This window comes from Lagopus leucura, unplaced genomic scaffold (assembly GCF_019238085.1).
Source record: "Lagopus leucura isolate 7727_CA_CO unplaced genomic scaffold, USGS_WTPT01 Super-Scaffold_100004, whole genome shotgun sequence".
Taxonomy (NCBI): Eukaryota; Metazoa; Chordata; class Aves; order Galliformes; family Phasianidae; genus Lagopus; species Lagopus leucura.
The window spans coordinates 13,124,550-13,151,215 of NW_024962264.1; the positions used below are offsets into that span (position 1 = coordinate 13,124,550).

A 26,666-nucleotide genomic window follows, 5' to 3' on the forward strand; every position below is an offset into this window, starting at 1 on the left:
GGAGTTTCAGAATGGAAAAGACACAAAACAGGTAAAAGCCCAACGAAGTTACTTAGATTATATGCGGAATCTTATGATAAAGCTTCCTTTCATCTGAATTCTTTCTGGGTGTTTTTTTCTTTTTTTTCTTTTTTTTTTTTTTTCCCCTGGTGAAAGACTTATAAAGGTTTTAGTTAAGGGCTTTGATTTGAAGAAAAGAGAAATTGTGCAGACTCAGACTTGTGGGAAAGAAATGTCTCTTTCTGTCATCAGTGAGTTGGATCGTAGGAGCGATCCAGTAAAAAGAATAAGAAAACCCACAAGAAACCCTTGTTTTTATCAGTAATCAGAAATAAATGTTAGAGAGGAAGACAGTGCTCTATTTATGAAGGTAGTTTTTTGGGTGCTTGAGGCTTCACAAAATGTTAATAGAAAAGAGCTCTGATGTGACTTAGGTTTAAGTCTTTCAGAGGGTTCCTAGTTGCAGGCTACTTAGCATGGAATTTTATCAGCAAGTAATGTGCCATAAATGATTGAAGTAGTTCTTATTTCTAATCTTTTCACCCTGTGTCATAATATATGGACTTGCTTTCGCTGCGCTGCTCAAGTTCATGAAGGATGCATTTGGCTCTTTGGAGATGCATCAAGGTGTGTGTATTCCTTTAGCAGCATATAAGACACACACTCCTTTGCAGCTCAAGACAAACAAGGAAAAAACTTGTGTATATTTCACTCTGCTCTTCATTGCGGAGTTTCAGGGTGTGTCACAAAGAATGTTTTGCCCAACCATCTTGACTTACTTGACACTGCTCGTGTTTCAAGTCTCATTAGGTAAGTACATCGTGTTACCCTGAAAAATTGCGCTCAGTGCATAATTACCGAGGTACGACGATAGGTAGTAGAGGATGCTGCCAAGAAGAGATAGGAAAGTAAGACGAGCTTTGTGTTAGTAGTGACAGGTATGGTGTTTTTCTTGTTTTTTTTTTTTTCTTTATTTTTGTCCCATTGAAATAAAAGTAATGAAGAATTATCTTTCCAGATCATAGTGGAGTTTGTGCTTGGTAGCAGCGGTACTAAATGAAATAGAATTGGTGACAGTTAAGCAGGCTTGGAAAGTTCAAAGCAGCCCTCAGGGAATTCTGAATAACAGAGTTTGCTTAGTTCAGAGCTAGAAATGGAGAGGTTTTAATGATAGTTTTTTTTTTTTTTTTAAAAAAAAAAAGGTAGGGGTGGAAACAGGGATGAAGGGACAATGATGTTTTTCATAATGATAATGATCATTATAAACATAGTGATTTTATGTTTATGTTGGAGTAAGAACCACCATTGTGATGGAAGGTTATGTGGAAAGTTGTACTATAACAAAATAGGAAAATCTTTTAGAATCAGATTCTCAGTTAACAGGATGTTTTCTCTTGAATTACTGTTCCTTGCTTCCTTTTTTCTTTCTTTTTTAATTCAGTTTTTTTCCAAGTGTGGATTGATTAAGTTGATTCTAATTGTACATTACTATTTCCAAGAATAATTAAAATATAAATAGAGGAAAGAGAGGAGAAAAGGTTGTTTATACATAGGCTTAGAAGATCTGATTGAATTGGAAGGCTAAATGTAAACTTGTTTATTAGATTTTGGCTTTGTCTGTATGATTCAAGGACCTAAACAGACTGATTAGAAAAACAGCAGAGAAGCTTTCTGTAGCTGTTGTCAGACCCGTTTCTCATTAACCAGTCGAATGCTGTGTTTGGAGCATTTGTTCTGTGTGTGGCAGTGTGGGGCCAGGGAGGGTTTTCAGGTTGAGCTGTCCTTAAACGGAGGTTGATGTGCTTATGGCACTCAAAAGAAGGGGCAGAAGTCTGGTGGAAATTTTGCTGCATGAGCACAAAAGCTGGGTTTCCCAACAGCTGTGTCTCAGGGGTGATCTTTTGACCTGAAACTGGAGAGGAGAGCTTGCCTTGCGTGCAATTTGGCACATTTTCCTGTTTGTCATGCTGGGGTTCCACCCAAACCTGCACTGATTGCTGTGGCTGAGAACTCAGTACCATTTGTACCGCCTGGGGTCAGAAATGAATTTAGCACAGTGCTATCTCTAGTAGCAGGTGTCTGATGGGCAATATAGGAATAGTGCAAGCATGTGGCAGTATTGTTAGCCATGTGCTTATTCAGTCAAAAGCAATAGTCTTTCTCTTCTGTACATTCTGCTTTTTTTTTTTTCTTCCCTTTCACAAATTTGACTAACAGCTTTTAGAAATCATGTAATCTTAGGGCACCTACTGTGGCCTGTAGAACAAGTACTAACATTTATGTCACAAATTAACACTTGTGTGGGAACAGAGGCACCAAAAGGAGATATCCAGAAGGGGTAGCACGAGAGATCCAAGTTGTAGGCATTTACATTGCTTGTCATACACTCCTTTTTCATTTTTGAAGGACTCTGTATTTCTACTTCAGTTTATGTTTCAGGGCTGTGAATATACGTTGTTATTTATGTCCCTGGATTCTGGAGTAGTTTTTAAATTCTGGTTTGTGAGAAATAGAATTGCCTTAATGAAAAACTAGGTTGTCATCTACCTTAAACATACTATTGGGCTTTTACAAGCAATATTTCTGGTCTTAATTACATATTGAGTATTGTGAACTTTACATCAAATACTGTTATTATTGTAAGTCTTCTAGAACTGAGACATGGATGTTATGCATAGCATTTTTGAGGAGGAAATTTGAAGAAATTTTTTTACTACTCTGATTAGATTAGTGAAGCTTGCCTGCGGTGTGTCGGATTTGAAGTAGAAAAAAGTTCATATCAGATTAGTTTGATTCTGTTGCCACGTGTGTGTGCAGATTTACAGAATGCAAGCTAAACAGAATACTTGTTTTATCTTACTTCTGAGACTCTGTTAACTAATGTGAACCGTGGCTTATCTTAACCAAAGCAAGGTGGAAGCAATTGAATAAGCATGATCTGTTCCTGCAGCGTACTACCTGCTTGAAGAAGCATATGGTTTGCAAAATGGTTTCTTTCAATACTCTTTTTAAGTCCATTCAATTTGAAAGCTTGGTCTTCCTACCCACTAGAGTGCAACAGCATCTCTGACAGGGAAGCTGTGCTGTTGTAGGCCATTTCTGTGTGAGACAAAGGCATACAGCTGATTTGTTCAGCTCCACGTTTTGAGGCTTTGGAGCCAGTTTGCATGGGCACTGTCTCATGAAACTTGTGTATTAGTTTTTTGGGTTGGTTTTTTTTTTTTATTTTTTTATTTTTGCCTCTTCTGGCATAAACATCATAGTGAAAAGTCAGGAAAGGTCTTGCACAGCCTTCCAGCTGTTGAACTTATGACAGCAGGTGAGCTTGCCTTATTTTTTTGGTGAATCTTTTTGGTAATGGAGAAATATTTGACAGACACCTTACTGCAGAATGCAGCTAACCTGAAACAATTTTGAAACTTTGACTCAAAATCTATGGTTTTTTTTTTACACAGGTAAAATTATGGCAACTCATTGATTTGTTTGGTATTATTTGGGGTTTTGCTTTACCAGTGTCTGAATTTGTGTTTCAAGAATGTATAAATGTTTTGTTTCAGTGTGGAGCTGTTGGTGTTTGTCAGTTTAATTGCTGTACAATTAGAATTTGATTGCTTTCTGAAATTCTGATCCTTCACATACACAAAGGGTTACAATCAGTGCTGATTGCTTTCTTAGCATTTCTTTACTTTGTAGTAGTTCTTCACACTGAGCGGCTACTGGCTTACATTGCGAAGAGTTAAAACAAATCAAAATTATTTTTAAAAATCTCTAAACAATGATGATTAATCACTCCTAGATTTGCTGGTTGTTTCCAAGACCTAGTAAGCTTTGATAGTGGAGTTTGTTCTCCCTGTCTGCTGAAATGATATTGCTAATCAGTAAAATGTTGTAAATTCTCAAGTGGCCCATGCAGGATAAACTTTCTGTATGCCAACAATCCAGCAGCAGAGTATTATTGTAGGATGTGATGAAGAGGAACATTCATTTTAGCCATGTGAACCAGTTGTTTAGGTGTACCCTTGAGCAACCAGCTGCGACAGAGGAAATGAATCTTTTAAAGAGGCTGTGCTAATGATGCTTTTAATTGTGAATTCAGTTACTTTAAAATTTGTCCATGAGTACATCTTTAAAGATCTCATTACTTATCTCCTCATTTACTCAAAACTCTTAAAATTCTGTCAGTTACCAGATTCTGTGGGTGATGCTCGTGAGTAAGTAGGTTGCAGTACAATACTAGGAAAAATGCGTGGGCTAATATTTCACTGCTTTGAAAATGCCATAGTATCTTCTGTGAATGTAACAGAACATTAAAAATCTAGAACTTGATTAATTTATGAAGAGGATTACAAATTGTGAGACTGGAAAGAACTTATAATGAGGCTCAATTGAAGAAATCCTTTGATACAAACTTGGAAGAGTGAACATGTGGGAAGCAGCTACAGTCAAAGACACAATATGCTGCATTTTAAGTAATATAAACAAGGATGGGGGTAGTGATGAAGTGCTTGTGCAGAGCAAGCTCACTGCCTAGAACAGAGCGCCCAACAGCAGTTAATCTGGGAGTGAAGCTGTTGCCCTGCTGCATTGCCTTCTTAAAAGAAACAAGAAAAACTGGTCTGGTGCTTTTAAAAGGCAAGACAGCGAGTGAAGCTATGTTATGAATGACCCTGTTCAGAACTTCTCCATTTTCCAGAAACTGGGGAGAAAACAGTAGCCAACAAAAACTAACCACAAACCCGGAGCAGTTACTCATCCTTTTTTAAAGGAACGTTGTTTTTCTCTGCACAATTATCCTATGAGCATGTATTCTAGAAAATTTCCTCAAGTGGTAGATGGAAGTTCACCTTTTTTTCTGTTTTCTTCTGAAATGCGAACTGAGATCATGTAAATGCTTCTGTTCTGTGTTTGTAATTGTTTTTTCTTTTTTTTTCTAAAGTATCAAGTAATGTCCTACTAATAATAAGAGAATTGAGCTTGTACATTCTCTTATCATATTCCTTTTCTTTTACTGTATTATTGTTAGCTTCCCAAATAAGTTCTTCAGTGTTCTGAAACAATATGGTCTTTGAACCTAATGTGTGTCTTCACATGACAGCTTTCTAGCAACACGTTTCAAAATCAAGAACTTGGGAAGCAGCTTTCCTTTTACTTTCTCTTCTATGTAAAATACAGTCTTTGGACTGGCTCTAGACCAGAAGTGAAGGGACCTGATGTCAAGGTGATTGATATTACTCTGCTATGTTTCTGACTGCTTGCACAGTACCCGTAATTGTACTGCCTTATAGCAGAGGTGTGATATATGGATTGCTGCGTTGCTGTTCAAAATAGAATAAGCCAACACCTCTGCAAGCAATATTAAATAATTTTGTAACTAATGGTCTTGTTAGCTTTTAATCCCTCATGGAGCAACAGCAGCATCCATTTACCTTTACAACTGGTGTATTCAGATATGATCACAGTGCGCCACATGAGCAAAGTTGATCACTTATGGGTTGAGGCTGATTGTGCTGACCTGTCTCTTCCTTTGCTGTCTTGACAGAGCTGCAGCGTGGCCAAGGCTTGCTTTCCTGGGGGTTGTTGTGTCCAACCACTCTGGACCTTCTAGCAAAGCTATTCCCAGTACAGGACAGGAGGGATGCAGCGACAGCTCTGTGTCATTGCAGCACGAGCACGTTGCTGGTTCATGGCCAACCTGTTGACTGCCAGGTCCCCGCATCCTCTGCCAAGTTGCTTTCCAGCTGCTTTGTCCCCAGCACGTATGTTCCGGTGCCTGGGGTTATTCCTCCTCAGGTGCAGGGCTTTGCATATTGAACGTATGAGCATCCTCTCTGTTCATTCCTACTGCCTGCTGAGGTCTCTGAAGAGTAATACAGCTATCTAATCTATCAACTGCTCCTCCCATTTCTGTGATGTCTGCAAACTAGCATGGGAGTGCAGTCTGGTTCTGCACTTGTTAATGAAGGTGTTGAACACTTTTGGCCTCCAGCTGAAATCTTGTTTTATCTCATACAACTAAAATTCAGTTCTGTCAAAGACTGATTTCCTAGCGCTACCTGTGATTCCCATACCCCATTTAGTTGCTGCCTTCTTAAAGAGACTTTGAAACTCAGCAAAGTAAACTTCAGTGTTGGAAATGGCCAGAATATAGAAGTGTTATCAGACCTCATATGGGGCCTGCTGTTGATTTCTGTGCAATTTACTATTAAGATGTTTGGTGAGCAGTGGAAAGCAGATACCAAGCAACACACTCCCAAGTAAGAAGAGTCTTCTATAAATTTGCTGTTAGAGCAGCTGCAGAGTTCCTTCTAATTATTTAACCCATACTTAGAAGTACTGGAGAAGTCTTCCCATTAAACTACAGAATGTGTACATTGTAATTTTGTTGTTGTTGTTTGTTTTTATTTTTTAAAATGTAATATGCCATCTTTCCTGAACCTCCTAATAGAGTGCTATTAATAGTAGCAAATGAAAGCAATACGCATCTTATAACATAGAATAATTGTCTTAAAAATATCTAATTGTCTGTGAGCGAGTAGCTGGAGTGTTGATCCCTGTGAGTGGGAGTCCTGTTGGCCTAAGTCAGGAGTGAGATGATGCCAGAACTTGAGCAGAGGCTGCAAAGTCAGGAAGTCAGTTGTGCAAATGACCAGGTGGTGACTTCAGAGTCTCCAAATTGCCGCCCAGGTGGATGCTGGGCATTTTTTACAAACAATAGCCAAATTTATGTTCTTCCAATTATCCTTTTTTTTTTTTTTTTTTTTTTTTTTTTTTTCCCTAACAGGAGAGCAGTGTGCACATTTCCTTTTTCCTAGATTGTGTAAGCAGGCATCAGTTGCAGGCCCAGGTGTTAAGGCATTTTTGGAAGACAGCTGTTGTGTTATCCTGGAGAACAGTGGTTAGGTAAATGCACATCTGTTGTGGTTGGATTTGTGATTTGCCTCAAGTCTGACTCAGCATCCTTTCCCAGCCCTGATTCTTGCACATTTAGTAGCAGAAGGGTGTTCACAGAAAAACAATCTGTGCCTGTGGATGCCTGTTGTTACATGGATAACTATTTTCTTGCTCATATGCTTCCATTTTTTACTCCATGTACTCTTAAAAGCATCTTGTACTCCTCACTCTGTCATTATTTCTAATTTATCACTGTTCTATTGCCATTCATCTATCATCATCTATCTCCATGATGCATGGTACAGAGACATGATAAAAAGGTTGAAAATGTATCTTGGCTTGTAGAAAACTGGGATTTTGTTTCTAGTACAATAAAAGCAACTTCTGACATATTGCACTTACACTAGCATTTCTTCATATTTCAATTACATATAGTAATGGATGCTTCTTGTGTGCACTTCCTATAATTTTTCTTTTCTTTTTTAGCTTACATCTCTGTTGTGATAAGACGTTGCTCATAATGCATCCATCTCTATCTGGGTTTCAAGGACTTGCACACTCTTATTAAACGGCACATACAGGTCTGACTTGTGGGTGATAGAAAATGAAAGGCAAAATGAAATGGCTATGGAGATTTTAGAACATAATTTCTGCTAAATAATTTCCCGAAGAAGTTATGCAGTTACTTCAAGTGAAAAATTAACAAGTTACAGTGCTTTGCATTTTAATAATGCCTAAGAAGGTGAATCTGTGCCTTTTTTTTTTTTTCCTGTTCTCTCATGTTTTTCCTACTTAAAAATTAAGGGAATAAATGGCGTAAGGTTATTTAATACATTTGTTATTGTTCAGTTGTTATTGCATGACACTTACATCTGAAACTGTCATTTTTATGTACAAGCTGTGGATTCTTTGTATATAATGCTTGTAGGATTTGAACACGAAATTAGAAACACCTGTTCAGTAAATCTGCTTCCATATTATTAATTCATGTGTGCAGCAGCTTGACTCTGAACAGCGAAATGTATTGGGTTCTCTGTGTACTGTGATGCATGAGTATGGGTGTTGGTGGTAGGTTATTGCTGCTTGTTGGTAGGTTGTCTTTTTGGTTTTTTGTTTTTTAAGCACTATTGTGCAGTATAGAATATGTTGATGAATGGTTTGGTCAATACAAATTAGAGCAATTGATCTTTTGTTTACCACCTATAGTTTTTCTTTAATTTTCTTTAGAATAAGTAGGATAAAAGCCATTCCTTTGTTTTCCTTGGATTCCGCTTTTTCCATTTCCTGCCTTATGCTTTTTTGTTGAACCAAATGCTGTTCTGCAGGAAAGATACCCAGTGGAATTAGGTGGAAAAAATCTGAGATTATTTCTGGCTGGACTAGTCCTTTAAGCACTTCTTTTAATTTCACCCATCTTTATTTTCCTGTTTTATTTCTATAATTCACATCATCCATTGAGCAAGATGGCAGGTTATCTGCAGCGCATTAGCTGACACCAAATGACTGCACAAATAAAAGCATTATTCTAGATGTGCAGTAATTATTGTAAGAAAAGTGTCCTGATCATTTTTGTAGCTAGTTTTGAAAGAGTGGGAGGAATGCATAGGCACAAGTAAAGCATGACTCAGCTATATGCAGGGAATGTCTGCAGCAGTAAGGCTGCTCAGTGAGTCAGGGCAGGATGTCTGGCAGATAGAGAACATGCCAGAGACACCTCACTGTGGGGGGGCGGGGTGGAAGGGAAGAGGGCATAGTTCATTGCCCTGGGGTGTTGTTGCGGCGCATGAAATGGGAAAATGCTTTCTTCCTTTTAAATACTCGGCCTTGAGCTGAAACTGCAGGTTTTGCTCTACCTCTTCAACTTCTCTGTGGTGTTTAAAAGCAGCTGGCAGTGCGACAGCGTGGCTTAACTTAGCTGATGGTTAAGTCTATAAAGGGTTGCTTTTGTTCTCGTGCTGTTGGTGGAGGAGAGTATAACGAAGGAGGAGTTTTTCTTGGGAAATAAAAAAAGAAATAGCTGTCACGTCCCAGTGTAACTGCAGATTCTTTGCATTGGTTGTTTCATGTGGACTTTAGTTATTCATCTGATCTCTTAGGATGTTCTTGTAAGTAACATTTAGGTACTGCAACACCTAGAAAGCAAATGTGATTCTCTGTATCAGATCTTAGCTCTTGTCCAAAGTGATTCTTCAGCAAAGTGTTCTGCGTAAGTGAAGTTTTGGTGCTGCCACTTGAAATTAAGCAGTTAGGGGGCTGAGACATGAAAAGATTGGAAAACTCTTGAATTTTGTTTTTTCATTCTGTCCTTTGACTCTCTCTTCACCCCAGTGCATAAAGTCTTTGAAGCTCCCCACGTTCAAGGACCATTTCAGTCGTCTTGAGTTTTGCAATGGGTGAGAGCAAGTCTCTAATCAGGCGAATGTATGAGAAAGTAACGTAATGCACCGCAGGATTCTTGAATGTGCTAGAAGTGAAAACACTGATGTAATATGCTCTGTTTTTACAGTCAGTGTTAACAAAGCGCCACTGAGGTAGTAACTGCAGCACTGGAAATTAGATGTGCTACTATTACCTTTAATGCCAATTATGTCTTTGTCAGTTAGGCTACTTGCTGCTTGTTAACCTTATTACGTGAAACTTCTTCAGAGCTGGCACTCAATTTCTATGCTTTCTTTACAGCAAGTTTTAAATTTAACTGAGCCAGAGAGAGAGTGTCATTCTACCTTTTTGTTCTTTTTCTCAGGGTACTTTCTATGCTCTCCAGATATGTTGCACTCAGCACGTGTGCACACATGGGCATGTACAACTGTAGTAGAGGATGACTCAGTAATACACTGCAGGCCTAAATTTGCCTTATTGAATAGTTTACAAGAAAGAATTTTTAGTTGCCCAGCTTAATGGGGATGTGCATGACAGCAATCTGGATGCAAAATCCTTCGTAGTGAATTAAATGTGATTGTGTATGCAGAGGGAAGAAAAATAATCCTGTTTGGAGTTGTCTTTTATACATACAAGTTTTTTTCTTTCAAATCTTCTTTTAAAGGTAAGTAACATCAAGATTTCATGCTTTGCTTTTTTTTCTGAACCTGTAACTGTGTACAGCTTTAGGGATTTCATGCAGTTGTTTTATTTGGTCACCTGAAAAAGCCTATAAGAAATCTTGCTAATTATGCAGTTTGTTTCATGTTTGGTCACGATTTGTGCAGTGCAGACTTTGTGTGTAATATGTGTTGAACATAAAAATGTAGAGTCAAGTCACAATTACATGTATTCAGATGATCGGGGCTGTGGAATATTTGTACTGTAGAACCAAAAATAACTTAGGTATGCTAGAGGGGGTGTGGCGTGGCTCAGCACTGCAGAAAATCCTGCTTTAATGTTTCCGCAGTCAGTTTGTGTCTGGTAATAGTACAAACAGTTCTGCATGAAACAGAGCCAAAATGAACAACCAGTTGCTGTCTCTGTGTGCAGCCACCTTGTACGCGTGTTCCTGGAAGAGGAAGCAACTGGGAGGTTCTGTGCTGCGATGGCTGCTGTGCCTGAAGTTAGCTCAACTTCACCCGTTGTCACTGGTAGCCCTCGTTCTGCTGAATATAAGCTGGTGTGCTGTAAAGCTACTTGATCACACTTGCTTAAATTATTTGTAATAAGAAAAGCAGACTCTTGCTATTAAGCAGTAGTCTTGCTGGAGAGCAGCGTAGCCCAAACACTGCTATATTTCAAGGAGCTAATTTCTCAAGGTGAATTTCTACATGACTCTCTGTTACAGTAATCTACAGTTTTGAGGTTGGCTATGGTTATTGCCAGTACTATAAAAATGTCGTGTAAGAAGGACTTACTCAGTGCCACTTCCATGCAAGTGAGTAATAACACAAGCATGAGGGTGGAGAAGGGTGTATGCCAGATTTTTTTTCCATTTAAAAAAAAAAAAAAAAAAGTAGAAGAAATTATTCAGAGCTTTCTCTTGCATTGAAATTCTTTAAGTGGAGCCTGTGAAGAATTAAAAAGAACTGGAGAACAGGAACTGGTTAGAGCTGGGCTGGGTTAGGTTTGTAATCAGGTCTTCCTTTTGAGTTCCAAGATGGATGTGTGAATACACAACTTGTGCCCAACAGAAAAAGGACTCACAGCAGCCAGAAGTGAGGGAGAAATCCACCTGGTCATAACAGCTGGCCGACCCAATCTGTCCCTTCTTTTACCTGTCCTGTCACTGAGTCTGCTGTTGGATGTGATTAGGGAAAATACTGAGAGTGCGGAAGTTCCTGTAACTTGGGTTAGGGACAGCAACTGGCACAAACCACTCTGATCCCTACCATCGTTGCCACCTGGAGTACATGGCAGGCTGTCACCCAGAATATTGCTCTTCTCTTGTAATGGTAAATATATTGACTGTTGAAAGCTATGGATTTCTGTGTGAGTGTCATAGTTACTGATGTTTAATATTTCAAGTGCGCCACCTCTTGTAATCCCACAGCATAGAACACTGATTTGGGAATGGAGAATGCATGTTAAATTAATTGAATAGTTATTAAAAAAATATAATGCAGGAAGCAATGCATTTTGTTCTGGCCAGAGCACATCTCTTAAGTGGGGTTATGTTTTGCCCCACTTTATAGGGGAAAGAGGATGTGGGCATGCTTTTTATTGAAGCATTTCAGGATGTGTCATTCTGCTACAGGCTATAGCCTCCTTGCTTCTCTGTATTTTGTTCTGTACTTACGCTGTTGCTGTTTTCCTGGCCACAGATACAGCTGTCTAACATTTGGTTTTTCAGCACCTACTCTACTGTTAATGAATGTGATCATTTACACAGTGTCACTGTAGTATTGGCACACTAAATAATTTAGTGAGCTGTGGCAGGTAGATAGCTCTATGGTGTCTGTGTTACTATGGCAATATATTTGCTTAATGTAAATATTAGTCATTCTGACCATATGAATCTCAGCTTCTGACATTATTAGCTGTATTTGGGAGGTAGGAATCTGTGTATCTGGAAGAAAGGTTGTTCTGGAAATAATAATAGTTTAAAGATTATTTGTTCATAATTCCTTCTGCTCTCTGACTGAACTATATCATCTATTGACTGTAATGAGCAGAGCAGAACATTTCTCCTATTTCTTTATAATAGAGCTGTATTGCAACCACGATCAAGAGATATTTAACTGTATTCTGATTCCCTAAAAATTCAGCTAACTGAAATGAACAGAAATAGGATCATGAGGTCCATTAACTTTGTTTTTGGTCACAGAGTCACAGCGGTTGTAGAAGCACAAGACCTTAAAATCAGGAAGGAAAATTCCCTCGGGTACTGCATCTAGTGCTGTGGCTTGAAAACTAAGCTAGGCATGAAGGGCTCTTCTGTCACCTTTACAGATAACGTCAGATGTAGAATTATTCAATAAATCTCTCATTTGGTAGAAAATTTATGTAAGCAGTGTGTTAATGAAGTTTACATTTCTTAATTTCTTAATGCACATGGGTTTTTTTGTCCCATTTTGTGGATGATTTCCAGGGAAATATAACTACTTTCTGCAGTCTTGCCCTGAAAGCCAATTCATTCCTGATTCTACAAATTACTCTGTAACGATCTGCCAGCACTTTTAAGTCAATAAGTAAGAGTGATTTAAAAATATATTTATACCTTTCTGCTAATGTTTTTTTTTTTTTTATCTTTTGTGTTTTATACTGCACAAAATAGGCACGCAGTTTGTTACTTGGCAGTCTATATAAGACTTCCACCACTTCAAACCACAGATAATAAATGATACTGAATATAAGCCTGTAATAGTCATAATATTATTTGTACTGTTTTTGAAGCTTATTTGATCAGTGTTGAAAGGAAGAGTTGGCTTAAGTGCACCCACCCCTTGTTTAGAATTTTGTGCATGTATATATATGTAAATAAATTTATATGTATTTGTATATGTGTATATATATACACACAGATATATGCTTTAGATGCGCTGCTGTTTATAGGTGCAGGAAAATATTGAAGCATTTAGATTCAGTATACCTACTAAATATTACACAGTCAAAAGAGTAATTGGAGTGGCTTCTCTGATTATTCTTTTAGTAAACAAACCGTGGTCATAAAATGGCTTGGGAAAAGCCACATCTTCTGTAATGTGTTGAAAGAAAAGGACTGCAGAGCTGTTTTTTCCCTTGTGGGAAAATAACTGTGTAGAGAGGGAAGAAATCTTGTGGGATTACTCTGACAGGATTTTTCATTAGAAAAAGAAGCTTCTGCATTTCTGAAGGTTCTGCATTTCGATGGACAAAGGAAAGGCAACTGATGTCATCTGCCTGGACTTGCGGAAGGCCTTTGACATGGTCTTGCATCACATCCTTATCTCTAAATTGGAGAGAGATGGATTTGAAGGCTAGACTATTAGTTGGATAAAGAATTGATTGAATGGTTGTAGCCAGAGGTTTGTTATCAACAAGTCTGTGTCCAGCTGGAGGCCAATCACAAGTGGTGTCGCCAAAAGGTCCATCTTGGGACTAATTCTCGTCAACGTCTTTATCAGTGACTTAAGTCTTTTAGGTCCCATGCAACCGAAGCTGTTCTGTGATTTATTTTGTGATTTCCAAAGAGATTATTATCTGTTCTTGAGCCAGGTTGTTGGAAATGATCCTCTGGGCACCCAGCACTCTTTTCCGAGCACCTCTACTGATGCTGGGCTTCAGGACCTACACATACTGCCAGGAGCTGGAAGAGGCTGGTGGAGCTCCCCTGGCTTGGCTGTTCTGTGGCACTACAGCTGTGCTGATGTATTGCAAAGAAGCATTCCTGTGAGTGGGGAAAAGAGCCAGTGCCTGAAGTGGCCTGTTCTCATCTTTTGAGCCTGGCTGTACCAAGGACTTGAATACACATCAGTATTTACTTGTGGATTCCTATCAGCAGAGATGCAGAGGAATGCTTTATGTCATGCCATATTCCTAATCTCGTAATTCTAAGCTACGCTGCATTTCTTTGCTTGTATTGTTGAAATATGGTATGCTTGTACTTTAAAGCAAGGCTGAGGAAAGTGGAATGGTTGGTATTAGAAGCTGAATGTTTAAAGCAGCTGAAAAATTGAAAGGAACAAAAGCATGTTCCGAAAAGCAGTTGCATTGAAGACTTTACGTATGATTTGCTGAGCTAATTTCTTTTATTGTCATTCTAAGTGCCTTTTCACTTTTCTTTACAGAAGTAAAAATTCTGGTAGTTCTTCCATGCCTTTTGTGAGCATAATGAATATTTGCTTTTACATATTACCTTACAAATAAGAAGTGGAACTGTTTCATCTGCAGTGTTCTTATTCCTTTCTTATCTTTCTTTTTTGTACGTTTCACTTTGAAAAGATACTGATGGCTTCTTGTGTGAAGAATGTTGGTCACGTTTTTGGTTTAGGATGAGGAGCCCCCAGAGGACCTGTGCTTCTTAACCGTGTCCTTTTGAACTGGCAGTAGTGAGTCCTGACGCTTTTACTGTTGGCCTGTGGATAGCTGGCAGTTAATTATCCCATCTGTCCTTCTTTCTATTGCTGTCACAGGCAGACTCACTGTGGAAGTTAATATGGAAGGAATGTTATGGCCCTTGTGATCTTACGTTGTCTTTCAGTATGATAGCTGTCCATTTAAGTGCTCAAGATACAGCATAAAAAATATACAGGTTAGCGTAAGGCCTAAATTATACTTTTGGTATCCTTTTCAGTAAATGGTGAGTGTTTCATGGTAGAAAACATACACATGACAGAATACTGTGAAAAAGATAATTTAAAAATAAACCTACAGCCTCCAAATTTCTGCTGTTAATTTTGCCAGTACCCCACTGCTTTTTTTTTGCTGGGGATTAGAGAGCATAAGCCAAGTGTCATACAATACATTGTAGGTACAAAAATACTTGTCACTTAATCCTCATTGTTACTGCAGGAAAATGGACAGATGGTACTGAAATCATAGTAACAAGCAATGTTTACCTGCCAGCTGCATGGTTAGAACATGTCTTTGGGCTTTTGGAAGAGTAAGGAGAATGACACAGAAGGGTTGTGCTTCTAACAGCATTAGCTCTACAGGTGTGTATTTCCAGGTTCAGAAAACTTCAGAGCTACAGTACTGTTTTAGAGTATAGTTTGAATAGGCTGCTTGGTTATTTCAGTTCAATGGCATTCAATGGTATAATTATCTTTTCTAGACATTAATAAGTAGGTTTAATATTCAAACCATGGTGTTAGAGATAAGTGTGCCAATGAACCTTATCAGTGGAGCAAAATGTAAATTTTAACATGTTTATCTCATTAGTCTTTAATAAGACTGTGCTTTGCAAATCATTGCTGCATCATCTACTGATTATATCCTCTAATCTCCAAAGCAAAATGGCACTCAAATAATAGCCATACATTGCTTGAAATCCTCCCATCCATTTTCTGGGATACTTAATGTATTTTTTTCCCTTCGTTTAGAGGGCTTTGTGTCATCTTTTCTGTGCGATGCCAAAATACAGAAATAAAGCTAAGATAAGAATTCATTACTTGTAGACCTTGAGCTTAGAAACTTTTCCCAAGCAGGGGTTTCCCAAAGCTCTGGTTTTTAGACCAGAGTTCTGAATATGATTTTGTGTGCTGGGTAAGGACTCAGAGAGCTCTCTGCGTAGTTGGAGCTGCCAGACTGTCAACTGAGTAACAGTGACTTGTTAAGTTAACAATAATTGAAGCCTACCCAAAGTCTGTTTCTCCTATGATACAGGAGAATCTGAGCTGAATGATTTGCCTTAGGCTCACATTGAACTCTTGCATGTAGGCTGGTCCTTCTGTGGCCTTTTGCATCAATTTTTTTGGACAGTTGTGTCTCCAGTATGCTACTTGGAGCAAGTAGGAGGAAATTTAAGAGAGATGTGAGAATTCTTCTGGCAAGTCCACTTAATATTTTCTCATCAAAGTGCTCATGCAAAATTGTCAGATTCCAGTGGAGTTTGTCAAGCCCATCTTGAAACTTTCAAGGCTTGAGGGTTTCCCAGGAGATGCAAGGTTTGGTAACTGTGGCAGCACGCTTCACATTTAATTCTGTGAAGTCTTTGTTTTGAAAGTTTTATTCTAATCTTCTCAGGTTGGTTTCTTTAATGATTATACCAGTTTGTAGAAAAATATTAGAATTATGCTTCATATTTCCCTGAAATGCTCTATTGTGATTGGATCTGTTGTTTAAATGGTTGTTGGAAGTGCAAGATTTATTTCTTTCCTTACCACCTTGTGTGAAATTGGTGTTTAAAACCCATTGTAGTACTCTGAGGGATGTAAGATGGGACAACTGGTGTAGTGCTGGATTTTAACTGCAGTAGCTACAGCCCTTGGGGGTCCACAAAATCAATTTGCTGCTTCTGGTGGTAGGTTTACTATGCTAGTAGTCGTACATCATAGTACCGTGTTTTATTTTTTTTGCATTCATCTTGATGGTTGCACTGGCAGACGGGTACACTGTCACAGGGAGAACTCAATTTTTCCCATTAGAAAAAAATGAATCTTGGCTCCCAGTGCTGCTGAGTTACAGGTTGTGGTGGCATTGTAGCAACTCCACCTGTAATTGTTGAGTCCACCTGTTGCGAATTTTCAAGTGTTGGCAACTGTGGGAACTTGTTCTTTCCAGTTAGCTTGATTGCTGTGGCATGTGTAATTAATTGCAGGTGGATGTGCTTTTGGTACTTGCACTTGTGAAGAGAGTTTTCTACCATCTTTCATTAATTTGTCATTAGTCATGTATAGTTGGCTCAGTGCTGTCTCAGTAGTAACACTGTTTAATTTTAGTTACTTTTTCAGACTGGGCACTTGATTGTATGCAGATTGTCCTTTGAAGCCATTGGAGCGACTTGGACATTGTCTCCTCGGACAGTCAGCGACTCTCTAGTGCTGGAGGTTAATGTTATTCGGAGTGCAACATGCTTGAGAGCAGCAGAGGTACCCAAGTGCTGGCTAGTGGAGAGACGTTCAGAAACAGTTCTGAAGTGCGTAGTCACTGGAGTGCCCATGGCGTGAGTTATGATGCAAGTAATGTGGTGTCTGTGGGGAGAGAGGGATTTGAAGATAAAACAGTAAGATGTGGAAAAAACAGAGAGCAGAGATGGCGGTGGCTGTTGTAATGGCTGTGCACTTAGTTTCAGCAGAGGTAAGTGGTAAATGATGATAGTTTTCCATATACTACTACTGTCTTTAGTTGATGTATCAAATAAAAAAAAAAGATTTGACATGCTTTCTAGTTCTTAAAGCCTATTTACTCTTGGAAATCAGAGAGTAGAAAAAGATTGTAATCTAATTTCACGAAGTGTGTGCTCAGGAATAAAGCTGGAGTAATACTTTGGAAGATGTTGTGGTTATGGCTGACTAACATTGAAGGCATGTGCGTACCGACCAACTGTTGTGTACCTTTTCTCACTGTTTCTGCCTTCAACTTGTACTTGGAGCTCTGTGAGGATTGTTATGTCATATGTAACTTTGCCTCAGGCGACTTCAGAGAACATGCAGACTGCAGTTTTTCAGGAAAATGAGAAGGATGTGTTGAAAAAATTAGGCCAAGGGGAAGTGGGATGGGAAAGGCACTAGATCTCAGGTATAGAAGATAAGAGTACTACTCAACTACTTATAAAAACAAGAACTGAAGTGTTGGTGTGACTGTAACTTCTACAGCTCCAAAAGCCTCAGAAGGAGGGATGGCAGCAGGAGAGAAAATCAGCAGCGTTCCTGGAGATGTGCTCAGACGTTTCCCACTTTCGGAGGTGTGCCCACAGGAATACAAACGGTGTATCGCAGGTGGGACTTATGCTTTCCCACGCTTGTAGTTGTGTTCTTAGGTGTTACAAAATCAGATGGGAGAGGTTGTGGTTCGACTTCATTATCTGTCCAGTGAAGCATTCCTGCTGGAGCTGGCATCCGGCTGTTTTCATTACTCAGCTATCGGTTTTGAGCATTTCAAGCGTTAGAAAGTTTAAATAGTAAATGAATTCTGTTTTCCATGATTTGTGATGTTAACTCCACCTTTTGGTAGACGCCATCTCCTTGCAAAATCTTCAAGGCTCTTTGTTTTTTCAGAGCACTCTCTTTTTCAGATGTGTCGTCCTCATTTGCAATTCAGAAAGGGCTATTACTTACCCTCTTTTGTGCTCTAGGGTGTGGAGGTTGCTAATTTATCTTCATTCCTCACTGAACCAGAAAGATGTCTGTAATTCTGTTCACATTTATACAAAGATTCAAAGGTGAGACTGAAAAATTGTACCAAATTGTCATGACAGTGTTAGATTTATGTAATTCTTTAGTTGTTCCTTCACTTAATTGATTTTATCTTAAAGCTAGAAATATGCTGGAGACAAGTACTGTAGAGAAGTGCCATAGCGACAGTTCTTTTTTTGCCAGTGCTATCATATGGCTTTCTCATTATTCTGACAGAGATGGACACAAGAATGGAAGATGCTGGAATTGCTTTCAGTTTCCAGATAGGTTGTAACATACTCTCAAAACAGAGTGGACTTATGCTATGAAATCAGAGATGAAGGATTAATTTTTACTCTGCATAATGGACATCTTAACACTGTTTACACTTAAACAAATACTTTTACTCCTGGGAAAGCTTGAGAAACAAGAAAAACACCTGCATAGCATACAACGAAACTGAGCGGAAATGGAAATGTAAATGTAAATTCAATAACAGGATTTTTTTTTTTGATGTGAATTTTTATGCTCTAATAAGAATGCCAAAAATCTTCTTTGGATTTTGCTATTCAACAGCACATGTGTTAAAAGCAGAAAATTCCAAGTATGTAGAGAAAGCCAAAATCTGCCCAAATCCACTCAGCTTGCAGATTTGTACTGGAATTTTTAAATAAGTGCACTGCTGCAGGAGCAGAGGAAGGTTTTTTGTGAAGCTGTGCTTGGAGATAGGGGAAGTGTTACTTTATGGAAATTTGTGACTTTGCAGTAGGAATTTATGTGACATGAAACTTCAACTTTCCGTGTATTCTCTGAGCTGGAGTAGAAGGTGAGAGGGAAAACAGCATTTCTGTGTCATTTCCTATGAGACCAAATACCTGGGGTTTCAGTGTTAGGTAGCTTGTGAATTAGGATTTCCTAAGAAGCACTTGTTCTGCCTTTGCTTTTCTTTCTCTTTCTCATCCTTGTTCTTCAGTGAACAGTGTGCCATAGTGATTTGTGCATCTCATCTTAAGCAATAACATTTATTCAGTTGTTATCCCCAAATTAGGCAATTGATAGTCATAAAAAGGAAATGAAAAAGGGTTTGCAATTACTTTCCTCTTTGCCAAGCATGGAATGTAATTTAGGACAAAGAGAGTTCACTAGCTTCTGGAGCTTTCTCCAAGCTAAATTGCAAATGCCTGATACAAACAATGGGTGGTTACATGATGGTCTGTTCTTTCTGTTTTTCCTTTCATTTTTCTAAAAGAAAAAAAAAAGTGCAAATCCACTGGGTATAATATTTTATTACAACAGTCTACCTAATGTCAGGTGATGCATAGTACGTAATATGAGGTATGGAAATGGCCTTTCAGGTTTTAGTAGCTCATTAAGCGTAGTTGGCTTGCTGGCTAATTTGTGACAGGCATGTGCCATCCTACAGCTTACTGAAGCAGTTGTCCTGAAGCTGTGCAGCGATGTGCTTTTGGCCACCCCTTCATCCATTAGTTCATCCTGGCTCTAGCAGGTTATCGCTTCAGAGTGTAGGAAAAAATTTTGACTTGGCTGGTAGTCATCTTGGGTAGAAATTCTGTCTGAAATGAGTACTTTCAGTTAATCATGTGCAGAAAGACAATGAGGATTTTAAGTCATCTAGTCAGTTATTATAGTCCGTGTACTATAATGAATATACTGAGTGGGAGGTTTTTACTGTGTAATAGGTAGCTGCCTAAATTTATACACAGTTGTAAAAATATTTTTTCCTAGGAAAAAAACAACTTACTATTGCAAATGAATTCCTGAGAGGAGAGAGAAATGTGCTTCTAGTAGTATGTTAACAACCATGCAGTATTCATTCCATGCCTAGCAGTTTAGATTTAATGGCATCTTAGATCCTATTCCTGGGCTTTTCATTTGAGAGAGGCAGGTAAAGAGAAGTAACACGTGCAAGTGCATGAGAGAGCGGAATTCCATGTGCAAAGTGGAAGTTCTTCTCTCAGTGAAATCTTGATAGCAATCCTGTGGGGAAGCTGACTGGCTTGTTGATTTATTGATCAAGTAATCAGGGTGACCTTTTAGTGGTGGTCAGATGTTAACTCTTGTGCTTGGGCTATATTTAGAATCTGTTGAATCGTGAGATTTTGGAAGGAAAACAGTGTTTGTGACTTCTTTATCACGAAGTAGAGATATGCAGAAGGTTACAGCAAATATCTTCATTTGATGATGGATGAGTGCTGAAAGCGTGCGCATCATCTTCAACGTCCCTTTCTGTACTTGGGAACATCAGTCTTGGACGGCTTACGCTTATTATACAGACTAGTTTGACACGTTATGCAAATCACTAGAAATACTGTTTACGTAGTGCTATTGTAGGCAGAAGATATCTAGCTGAGTCCTATTTTTAGTAATCTGAGTATGAGAATTATGGGTATATTGAGAACTATTTTCTAGACCATTGTTTTCTCAGGAAGGTAGCATTTCCTAACTGTGCACTGATGTTCCGAAAATAGTTTCCGATCTCTAGAAGATAGTTTTCTACTGCTTCACTGGCCTCACCCTTTTTCCTCTCAGGAAGGTTTTCCAGATACGCAGCTTATTTGTTACGAATTTGTTTTATACTTTCAGCTATAGACACTGTGTAACCTTTAAACAAGAAAAGACCTATGAAAACAAAACGCCTATACAAAGAAAGCTCACTTCAGCATCACACCTTAAGAAGTTTGTGTTTTCCTAAACTATGAGCAAGCTGGGGCCAAGCTCTTATGACCTAATTCTGATACCTCTGTGACTTGTTATCTTGGAAGGCAAAATCAGTGTTACAGATTGAGTGGTGCGTTTTGATTTTTCTCTTCCGCAAGGATAACCAGAACTTAAAGAAGGGTTATGTAATGTCTGCTTTCTGAGTATGCTGCTCCTTCCGACTCCTACACGGTGGCAGATATTGAAATAAACTCTGCACAAATTCCCAGCAGAGATGGGGATGTCGGCAACAACTGCTTTTTCCCAATAATTCACTTCAGTGATGACTGAAAAAAAAATTACTTCTGTAGATGCAGCAACTGATATTTGCAGTTCCTCTATGAATCAATGAATTGAAAGTGTAGCTCATATTTGATGACTCGTTCTGTGCCCTTTGGGGTGGTTCTCTTCTCCTTTGAAACTTGATATGAGAGCATATTGTTTAAAACGATATCATTTTAAATTGAGGGTTGGTTTGTTTTTTCTACAATGTCTCACCTAGTACAGCTACAAATGCTTCAGTCCATGGTCCTCGGCCGTATTAATGACTTGGTTCTCTCAGGAAAAATGCTTATCTTTTGGCTGTGTTTTGGGAATGAACAAGTGAAGTTAAAGCTCTTCAGTCAATTTCAGTTCAGTGATATCTGCGTTCCTTAGTGTATAAATAAAAACGAACTTTTCTGCAATGTAATTTTAATCTTCAGTTTTAAATTAAGTCTCATACTCCTTCTGTAGCAATTGTCTGTAAGTGATGATAACAAGATATCTCAGTCATATGGCGTCTGAGTGTTTCTGTCAAAGAAAGCATAGAGATGTATCTTGGTTGTTAAGAACCTCAGCTGCCTTTTTGTTTTCGAGTTTTTAGCCAACATGATGTGTTCTCAGCCTCTAATTGTCACTGAATTGTCGTTTTTCTATATTAGGCCAAGATCGGGGGAGATGAAACAGAGAAACAGGTTTATGTTCCTTATAAGTCTAAAAGGAACAAGTAATACCACTAGATTGGCAGCCTTATTTCCCATGGCCCTTTTCCTTAGTTTCAGATTGATGACCTAGGGATATGAACTTGCAGCTCCTTCCTCCTGGGTCTTTGCAACAGTACCTGCAGTGATAGTATGCTCTTGAGTTCCCGGAGAATTGCTTGTGTACAAATGATGGTAATGGATGAACATGCCCTGTGGTGTATCAGGAGCCCTCCTTAAGAAGGTTTAAGTCTCCTTCAGGTATTCCGCTTTGTTTAATTACGGTTTCCTTGAGCACTTGTTGCTGTTTCTCTAGCTTTGCTAATGTGCCCTTTGATGAACTGTCTCTGCTGTGTAACTGTACCTCCTAGATCTACTGTCTGTAATTTCTACCATAATCCATCAATGTGTTTTTGGCCATAGCATTCAATTGGCCCCTCTGTTCTTGCATTTTAGCTAGTCCATGCAGTAGAAATAGCTGTAGATTTGGCAGCTTGCAGTTTACTCAGTGCCTGTCTCCAAGGGAAAGTGGATCCTAGCCCAGGAGCTGGCAGGGCTCACTGATGAATAGGATAAGGGGGAATGGTTTCAAACTAAGATGGGGAGGTTTAGGTTGGATATTAGGAGGAATTTTTTCACCCAGAGGGTGGTGATGCACTGGAACAGGTTGCCCAAGGAGGCTGTGGATGCCCCATCCCTGGAGGCATTCAAGGCCAGGCTCTGGGCAGCCTGGTCTGGTGGCTGGTGACCCTGCACATAGCAGGGGGTTGAAACTAAATGGTCATTATGAGCATTTCAACTCAGGCCATTCTATGATTTTATGATTCTATAACTTGACAAGGGATTCTCTGCTGGGCTGTTCTTACAGTGTACTTTTCAATAAAATAAGTACTTCTGTTGTTTGGGGAGTTGAGCCCTATAATCAGCTGTGGAAAAAGGGTTGAAGATTTACAGACTTGTGAAGGAAAATTGAAATTGGCTGTCCACTGCCCGTCCAGTGGCTGGGTTTCAGTCTCATCATTAATCTAAAACTACTCAGATCAACTCTGAACTGATAAAAAATGATTAAAATAAACCGTTATTTTTGTTTTTAGTGATGCCCGAGTTCATACCAATCTCTTCTTCTATGTTTGGCATTTGATAATTTTTTTTATCATTTTCCCTAATTTTTATGCAGTATTATCAGGCCGTTTGTCCTCCTTAATCAGAGTTAGCTTTAGTTTGCAAGGAATAATTCAACATTGCCATTACTGCAGCAGTTTGGCCTTGCAAAATAATCAGGAAAACCTGCTAATCTAGCGGAAAATAAATCTGCTTACAGTGAATACCATGAATATATTATTTGTAGTACTGCTAAAACAAGAGCATAGGAACTGTAGGTAGATGTGTATCTTGAAATACACTATCTCTTCCAAATAAGTTTCCTTTTTCTAGCATGTACCCTGCTTTCAGGATTTACTTTGTTGCCACTTAAGCTGATACACTTGTGTATACTTTTTGAAACAGTGTTTCAGACTCTTAAGTCTTCTAAGCTCATGCAATCTATTACTGCTTTGTAGGCTACGAAGTCACGACATTTTAAGATGGTTTCTAGGTTGGAAATATTTGCTTCCTTGAGGGAATTGATTTGATTTTAAAGAATTTAGTTATGTTGCAGTCTTGTTTGTTGCTGTCTAGTTAATTTTAAAATTAAGGTGATTAAAGGCTGTAGTCTTTGCAACTGCGAAGGGAAGGTCGGTGCTTCCTAAACTTCAGATCTGATAGCTGGGCTAGGTGCAAGTGAACCTAATATTTGCTAGAGACAAGTTGTTTTGTTTTCAGCTAATAATATAAACTGGGTAGTTATGCTCTTTGTTCCAACCTTCAGTCATTTTTGTCAGCATTAATGGAGAAAGCCTCCCTTATTGCTCTTTGCTAGCTTAAATAGTTGGCCAGAAGTTTGTGATTTGACTTTCGGTATCATTTTTTGATGACTATTTCCCATGTGATATCTAGATGTGTAATACCACTTTCTTTTATTTAAATAAACTCTTACACAGCATGCAGACTCTACCTTGAAACAACCTCTAAGTTGAAAAGTCAAACAACTCAAAACTAGTAAATTCCAGAAACAAGCTTGCCTCTGCATTGTTAATTAAGTTCTCTCGCTGCACCTTATGATACCATCTTTAATTACATGATCACATTAGTTTTTCCAAAGCTGCTTCCTTCATTTCATGCACAGGACAGATCTGCTCAAGGGGTGAACTGGGGTTGTACAGCAAAGGGCACTTCTGCCTGCAGGGGTCTTCTCAGCTGCTATGGAAATGGGAAGATTTCTGCTTAGAGGAGAGGGCTGATGAAGGGTAAACTGATCTGCAGCTGACAGGTGATGTAAATAATGGGAATTAAACATTCCTTTGGATTGTTAGATATTATATTAGGCAAACTACTCGGAGCAGGCTTTTTCTGGTACTCCTAGGAGATGTCACCAGAAGGTATGTATGTGTTGAACACACAGTATTGTTTTGCAAGCAGTGTTACTCAGAGAGATAAATGATCCCCAGATTTATGCTGTGCCCTCCATGCAAGGAATTGTTTTCTCTTCAGAAGGGGTAAACTCTATCACGTTAATTGTACTGGATGGGTGGGAGTGTTTAGGAAATATGTCATATGCATCTTGCATGCAAGGGCTGGGGGTTAGAGGGAAGTTCCTAGTATGCAATTGAATCTTGAACATGTGAATATACGGAGAAACAAGATGACATTTCATTAGAAACTTCTGGGTTTTTTTTTTTGTTTGTTTTTTTCTTTTTGTCTCAGAACTGCTAATATTGTAGCCTGGAGTTTTTTGGGCTATTTTAAACACTGCAAAATTTGCTGTTGCTTTTGTGGCAGTCTCTCTGTTTTGCTGTTTCGAGAAGATATGCTCTGCAGAGCATACCTGCAAAGAGCAGAGGTGTCTGCTGCAGGGTGAAGCTAACTATCTTGTAGGATACATGCATAGGAACATCTACTATATAAGCAAAGAATTGCTTTACAAAGTGTGGCATCGTATGTTACAGAAAACCCCATGATGTATTTAACTAAGCCAGAGAATATCCAGGTGTTCTGAGATGTAATGGAGAGGGAGGAAAGCAGAAAGTTTCAAAATGCACTCTAATAAAAACAATTCCTCTCTAATATACATAAGCTGTAGGAACATGTTGTGCACTTACTGTCTTCCTAAACTCTGGAGGTTTTTTTTTTTTTGCTCTTACATCAAATTAAATTAGTCACCTAGTTGGTTTGCAAAGAAGAAAAGGGTATGAGTATAAAGCTGATGGAAGGACAAAAAAAAGTGGAAACTGCAACACAGAAATTGGCTCTTGAAGTAATAATATGTTCTCTTAAGCCTCATAAATATCTGGAAGATATCAGTCTTCATTTCATTTTAAATTTCTCTTGCAGATTTTGAAACTGCTTTGATACTCAGATAGCTAGGATATTAAATAATGGATGAAAAGAAAGTGCCAATGTTTGGTCTTATTCTGATATTCCTGTAAAAATGACGTCTCAATTTATTTGATCTTGAATATGTGAAGGGTTTTTTATGTCCTTTTTTCTTATTATTGTTCTTTGGTGTAGATAGAAGTACATGTTTCTATCTGCATATGATATTCAACAGTTATTTCCAACTCTTTATGGTATGCTCTCTGACAGAAGCATTTAAATATTTGCAATTGTATCTATTCTTCTGATACTGTTTTTAAAAATGTGCAACTAACTTGTGCTTTTTTACTAAAGTAGTCTATTTAACATTGGTTATTGAGGCACTCTGAACACAGTTGTGCTTGCATGACAGAAACATAATAGAAACAAAACTGTATTGCAAACCTACAGTGCTTACTGCGTGAGCTTGACGTATATTTGAGTAGCGCCTTTGTTCAAAAGACCTGCTTCAGGACTGAAAACTATTGTATGAGGAAAAGTCTAAGGTGGTGGTCACATGTAGCATGCTTACAAATTTCCATCCTCCAACTGAATTGAAATGAAAAAGGGTTTTAGTGGTATCTTGAAGTAGATTCTTTGTGTGCATGCATGTGTGTGTATATAGACACTCATAAAATTTGATGTATGAAGATGTGTTTTGTTTTGTGTTTTTTCTTAAACAGAGTCCTGTGGATACTGAAGCTCAAAACGGGATATTGATCTCTTCATGATGCTTGGACACCTTTCACTACCAACAGGATTTTCAAAGGAAATTCAGCATGGCCTAGTGGGTTGACCTTTGGAAACTTTATAATGTCCTCTGGAACTAGTATCAGAAAAAATCAGCAGGGTCTGAGCCTGCAGGGGGTTGACCCGGAAACCTGTATGATAGTGTTTACAACACACTGGGCACAGGTAATGCTACTGAGTTTTATTGATTTGAAGTAGGTTGTATTAATGAGAGTTTGCTTTATTCTTACTTCTGGGGTTACCCTGAGTTTCTGAGGAACGCACATCTTTCGTGCAGAACATGATGTTGAACTGACTGCTGCAGAAAGGGGCAGTAGTGTTTCTGAGATAATTCCAGTGTTAAAGAGGTGCTGTTCAAGAGCCATCTTTTGCCACTTAACTGCAGTTAAGCACTCATGTTGGGGCAGGAGCTGTTGTTGGCAGTTATCCTCCACAAAAGGACTAAATGCAGTGGCTTTTTCTCTGACAATGAGCTTCATTGATTGCATGCAGAACAGAGTTTAATGCAGGGGTTTGAATGCTGGAATAATTATTACTCAGTCTTGAAATGTATATTGAATGTTGCAAGAGTTTTGGGGCAGTGGTGACCATTAGATATCACTGAAGATGTGGCAAAGAGAGAATAGCTATGTGGGCTTCTTTACTGCTGTGAACCACCTTGCGGCATTGATGTCCTTGAGCTCGGTTACTTGGCAAGAAGGGCCCTGTGATTTTTAGT

General features: G+C 38.7%; 1 protein-coding gene across 3 annotated transcripts in view; it reads left to right on the top strand.

Annotated features, from left to right (window-relative positions):
- FHIP1A (FHF complex subunit HOOK interacting protein 1A) overlaps nt 1-26,666 on the top strand; it is an 85,760-nt gene that overhangs the window by 22,580 nt on the left and 36,514 nt on the right. For 2 of the 3 annotated variants that reach the window (XM_042871782.1, XM_042871783.1), the window contains one exon: nt 25,882-26,113. In XM_042871782.1, the coding sequence (XP_042727716.1) occupies nt 26,012-26,113 (102 nt within the window). In that variant the 5' untranslated portion in view covers nt 25,882-26,011. Of the gene's footprint in view, nt 1-17,559; nt 17,673-25,881; nt 26,114-26,666 lie in introns of those variants that run through there. The other variant, XM_042871784.1, reaches the window with a different exon arrangement.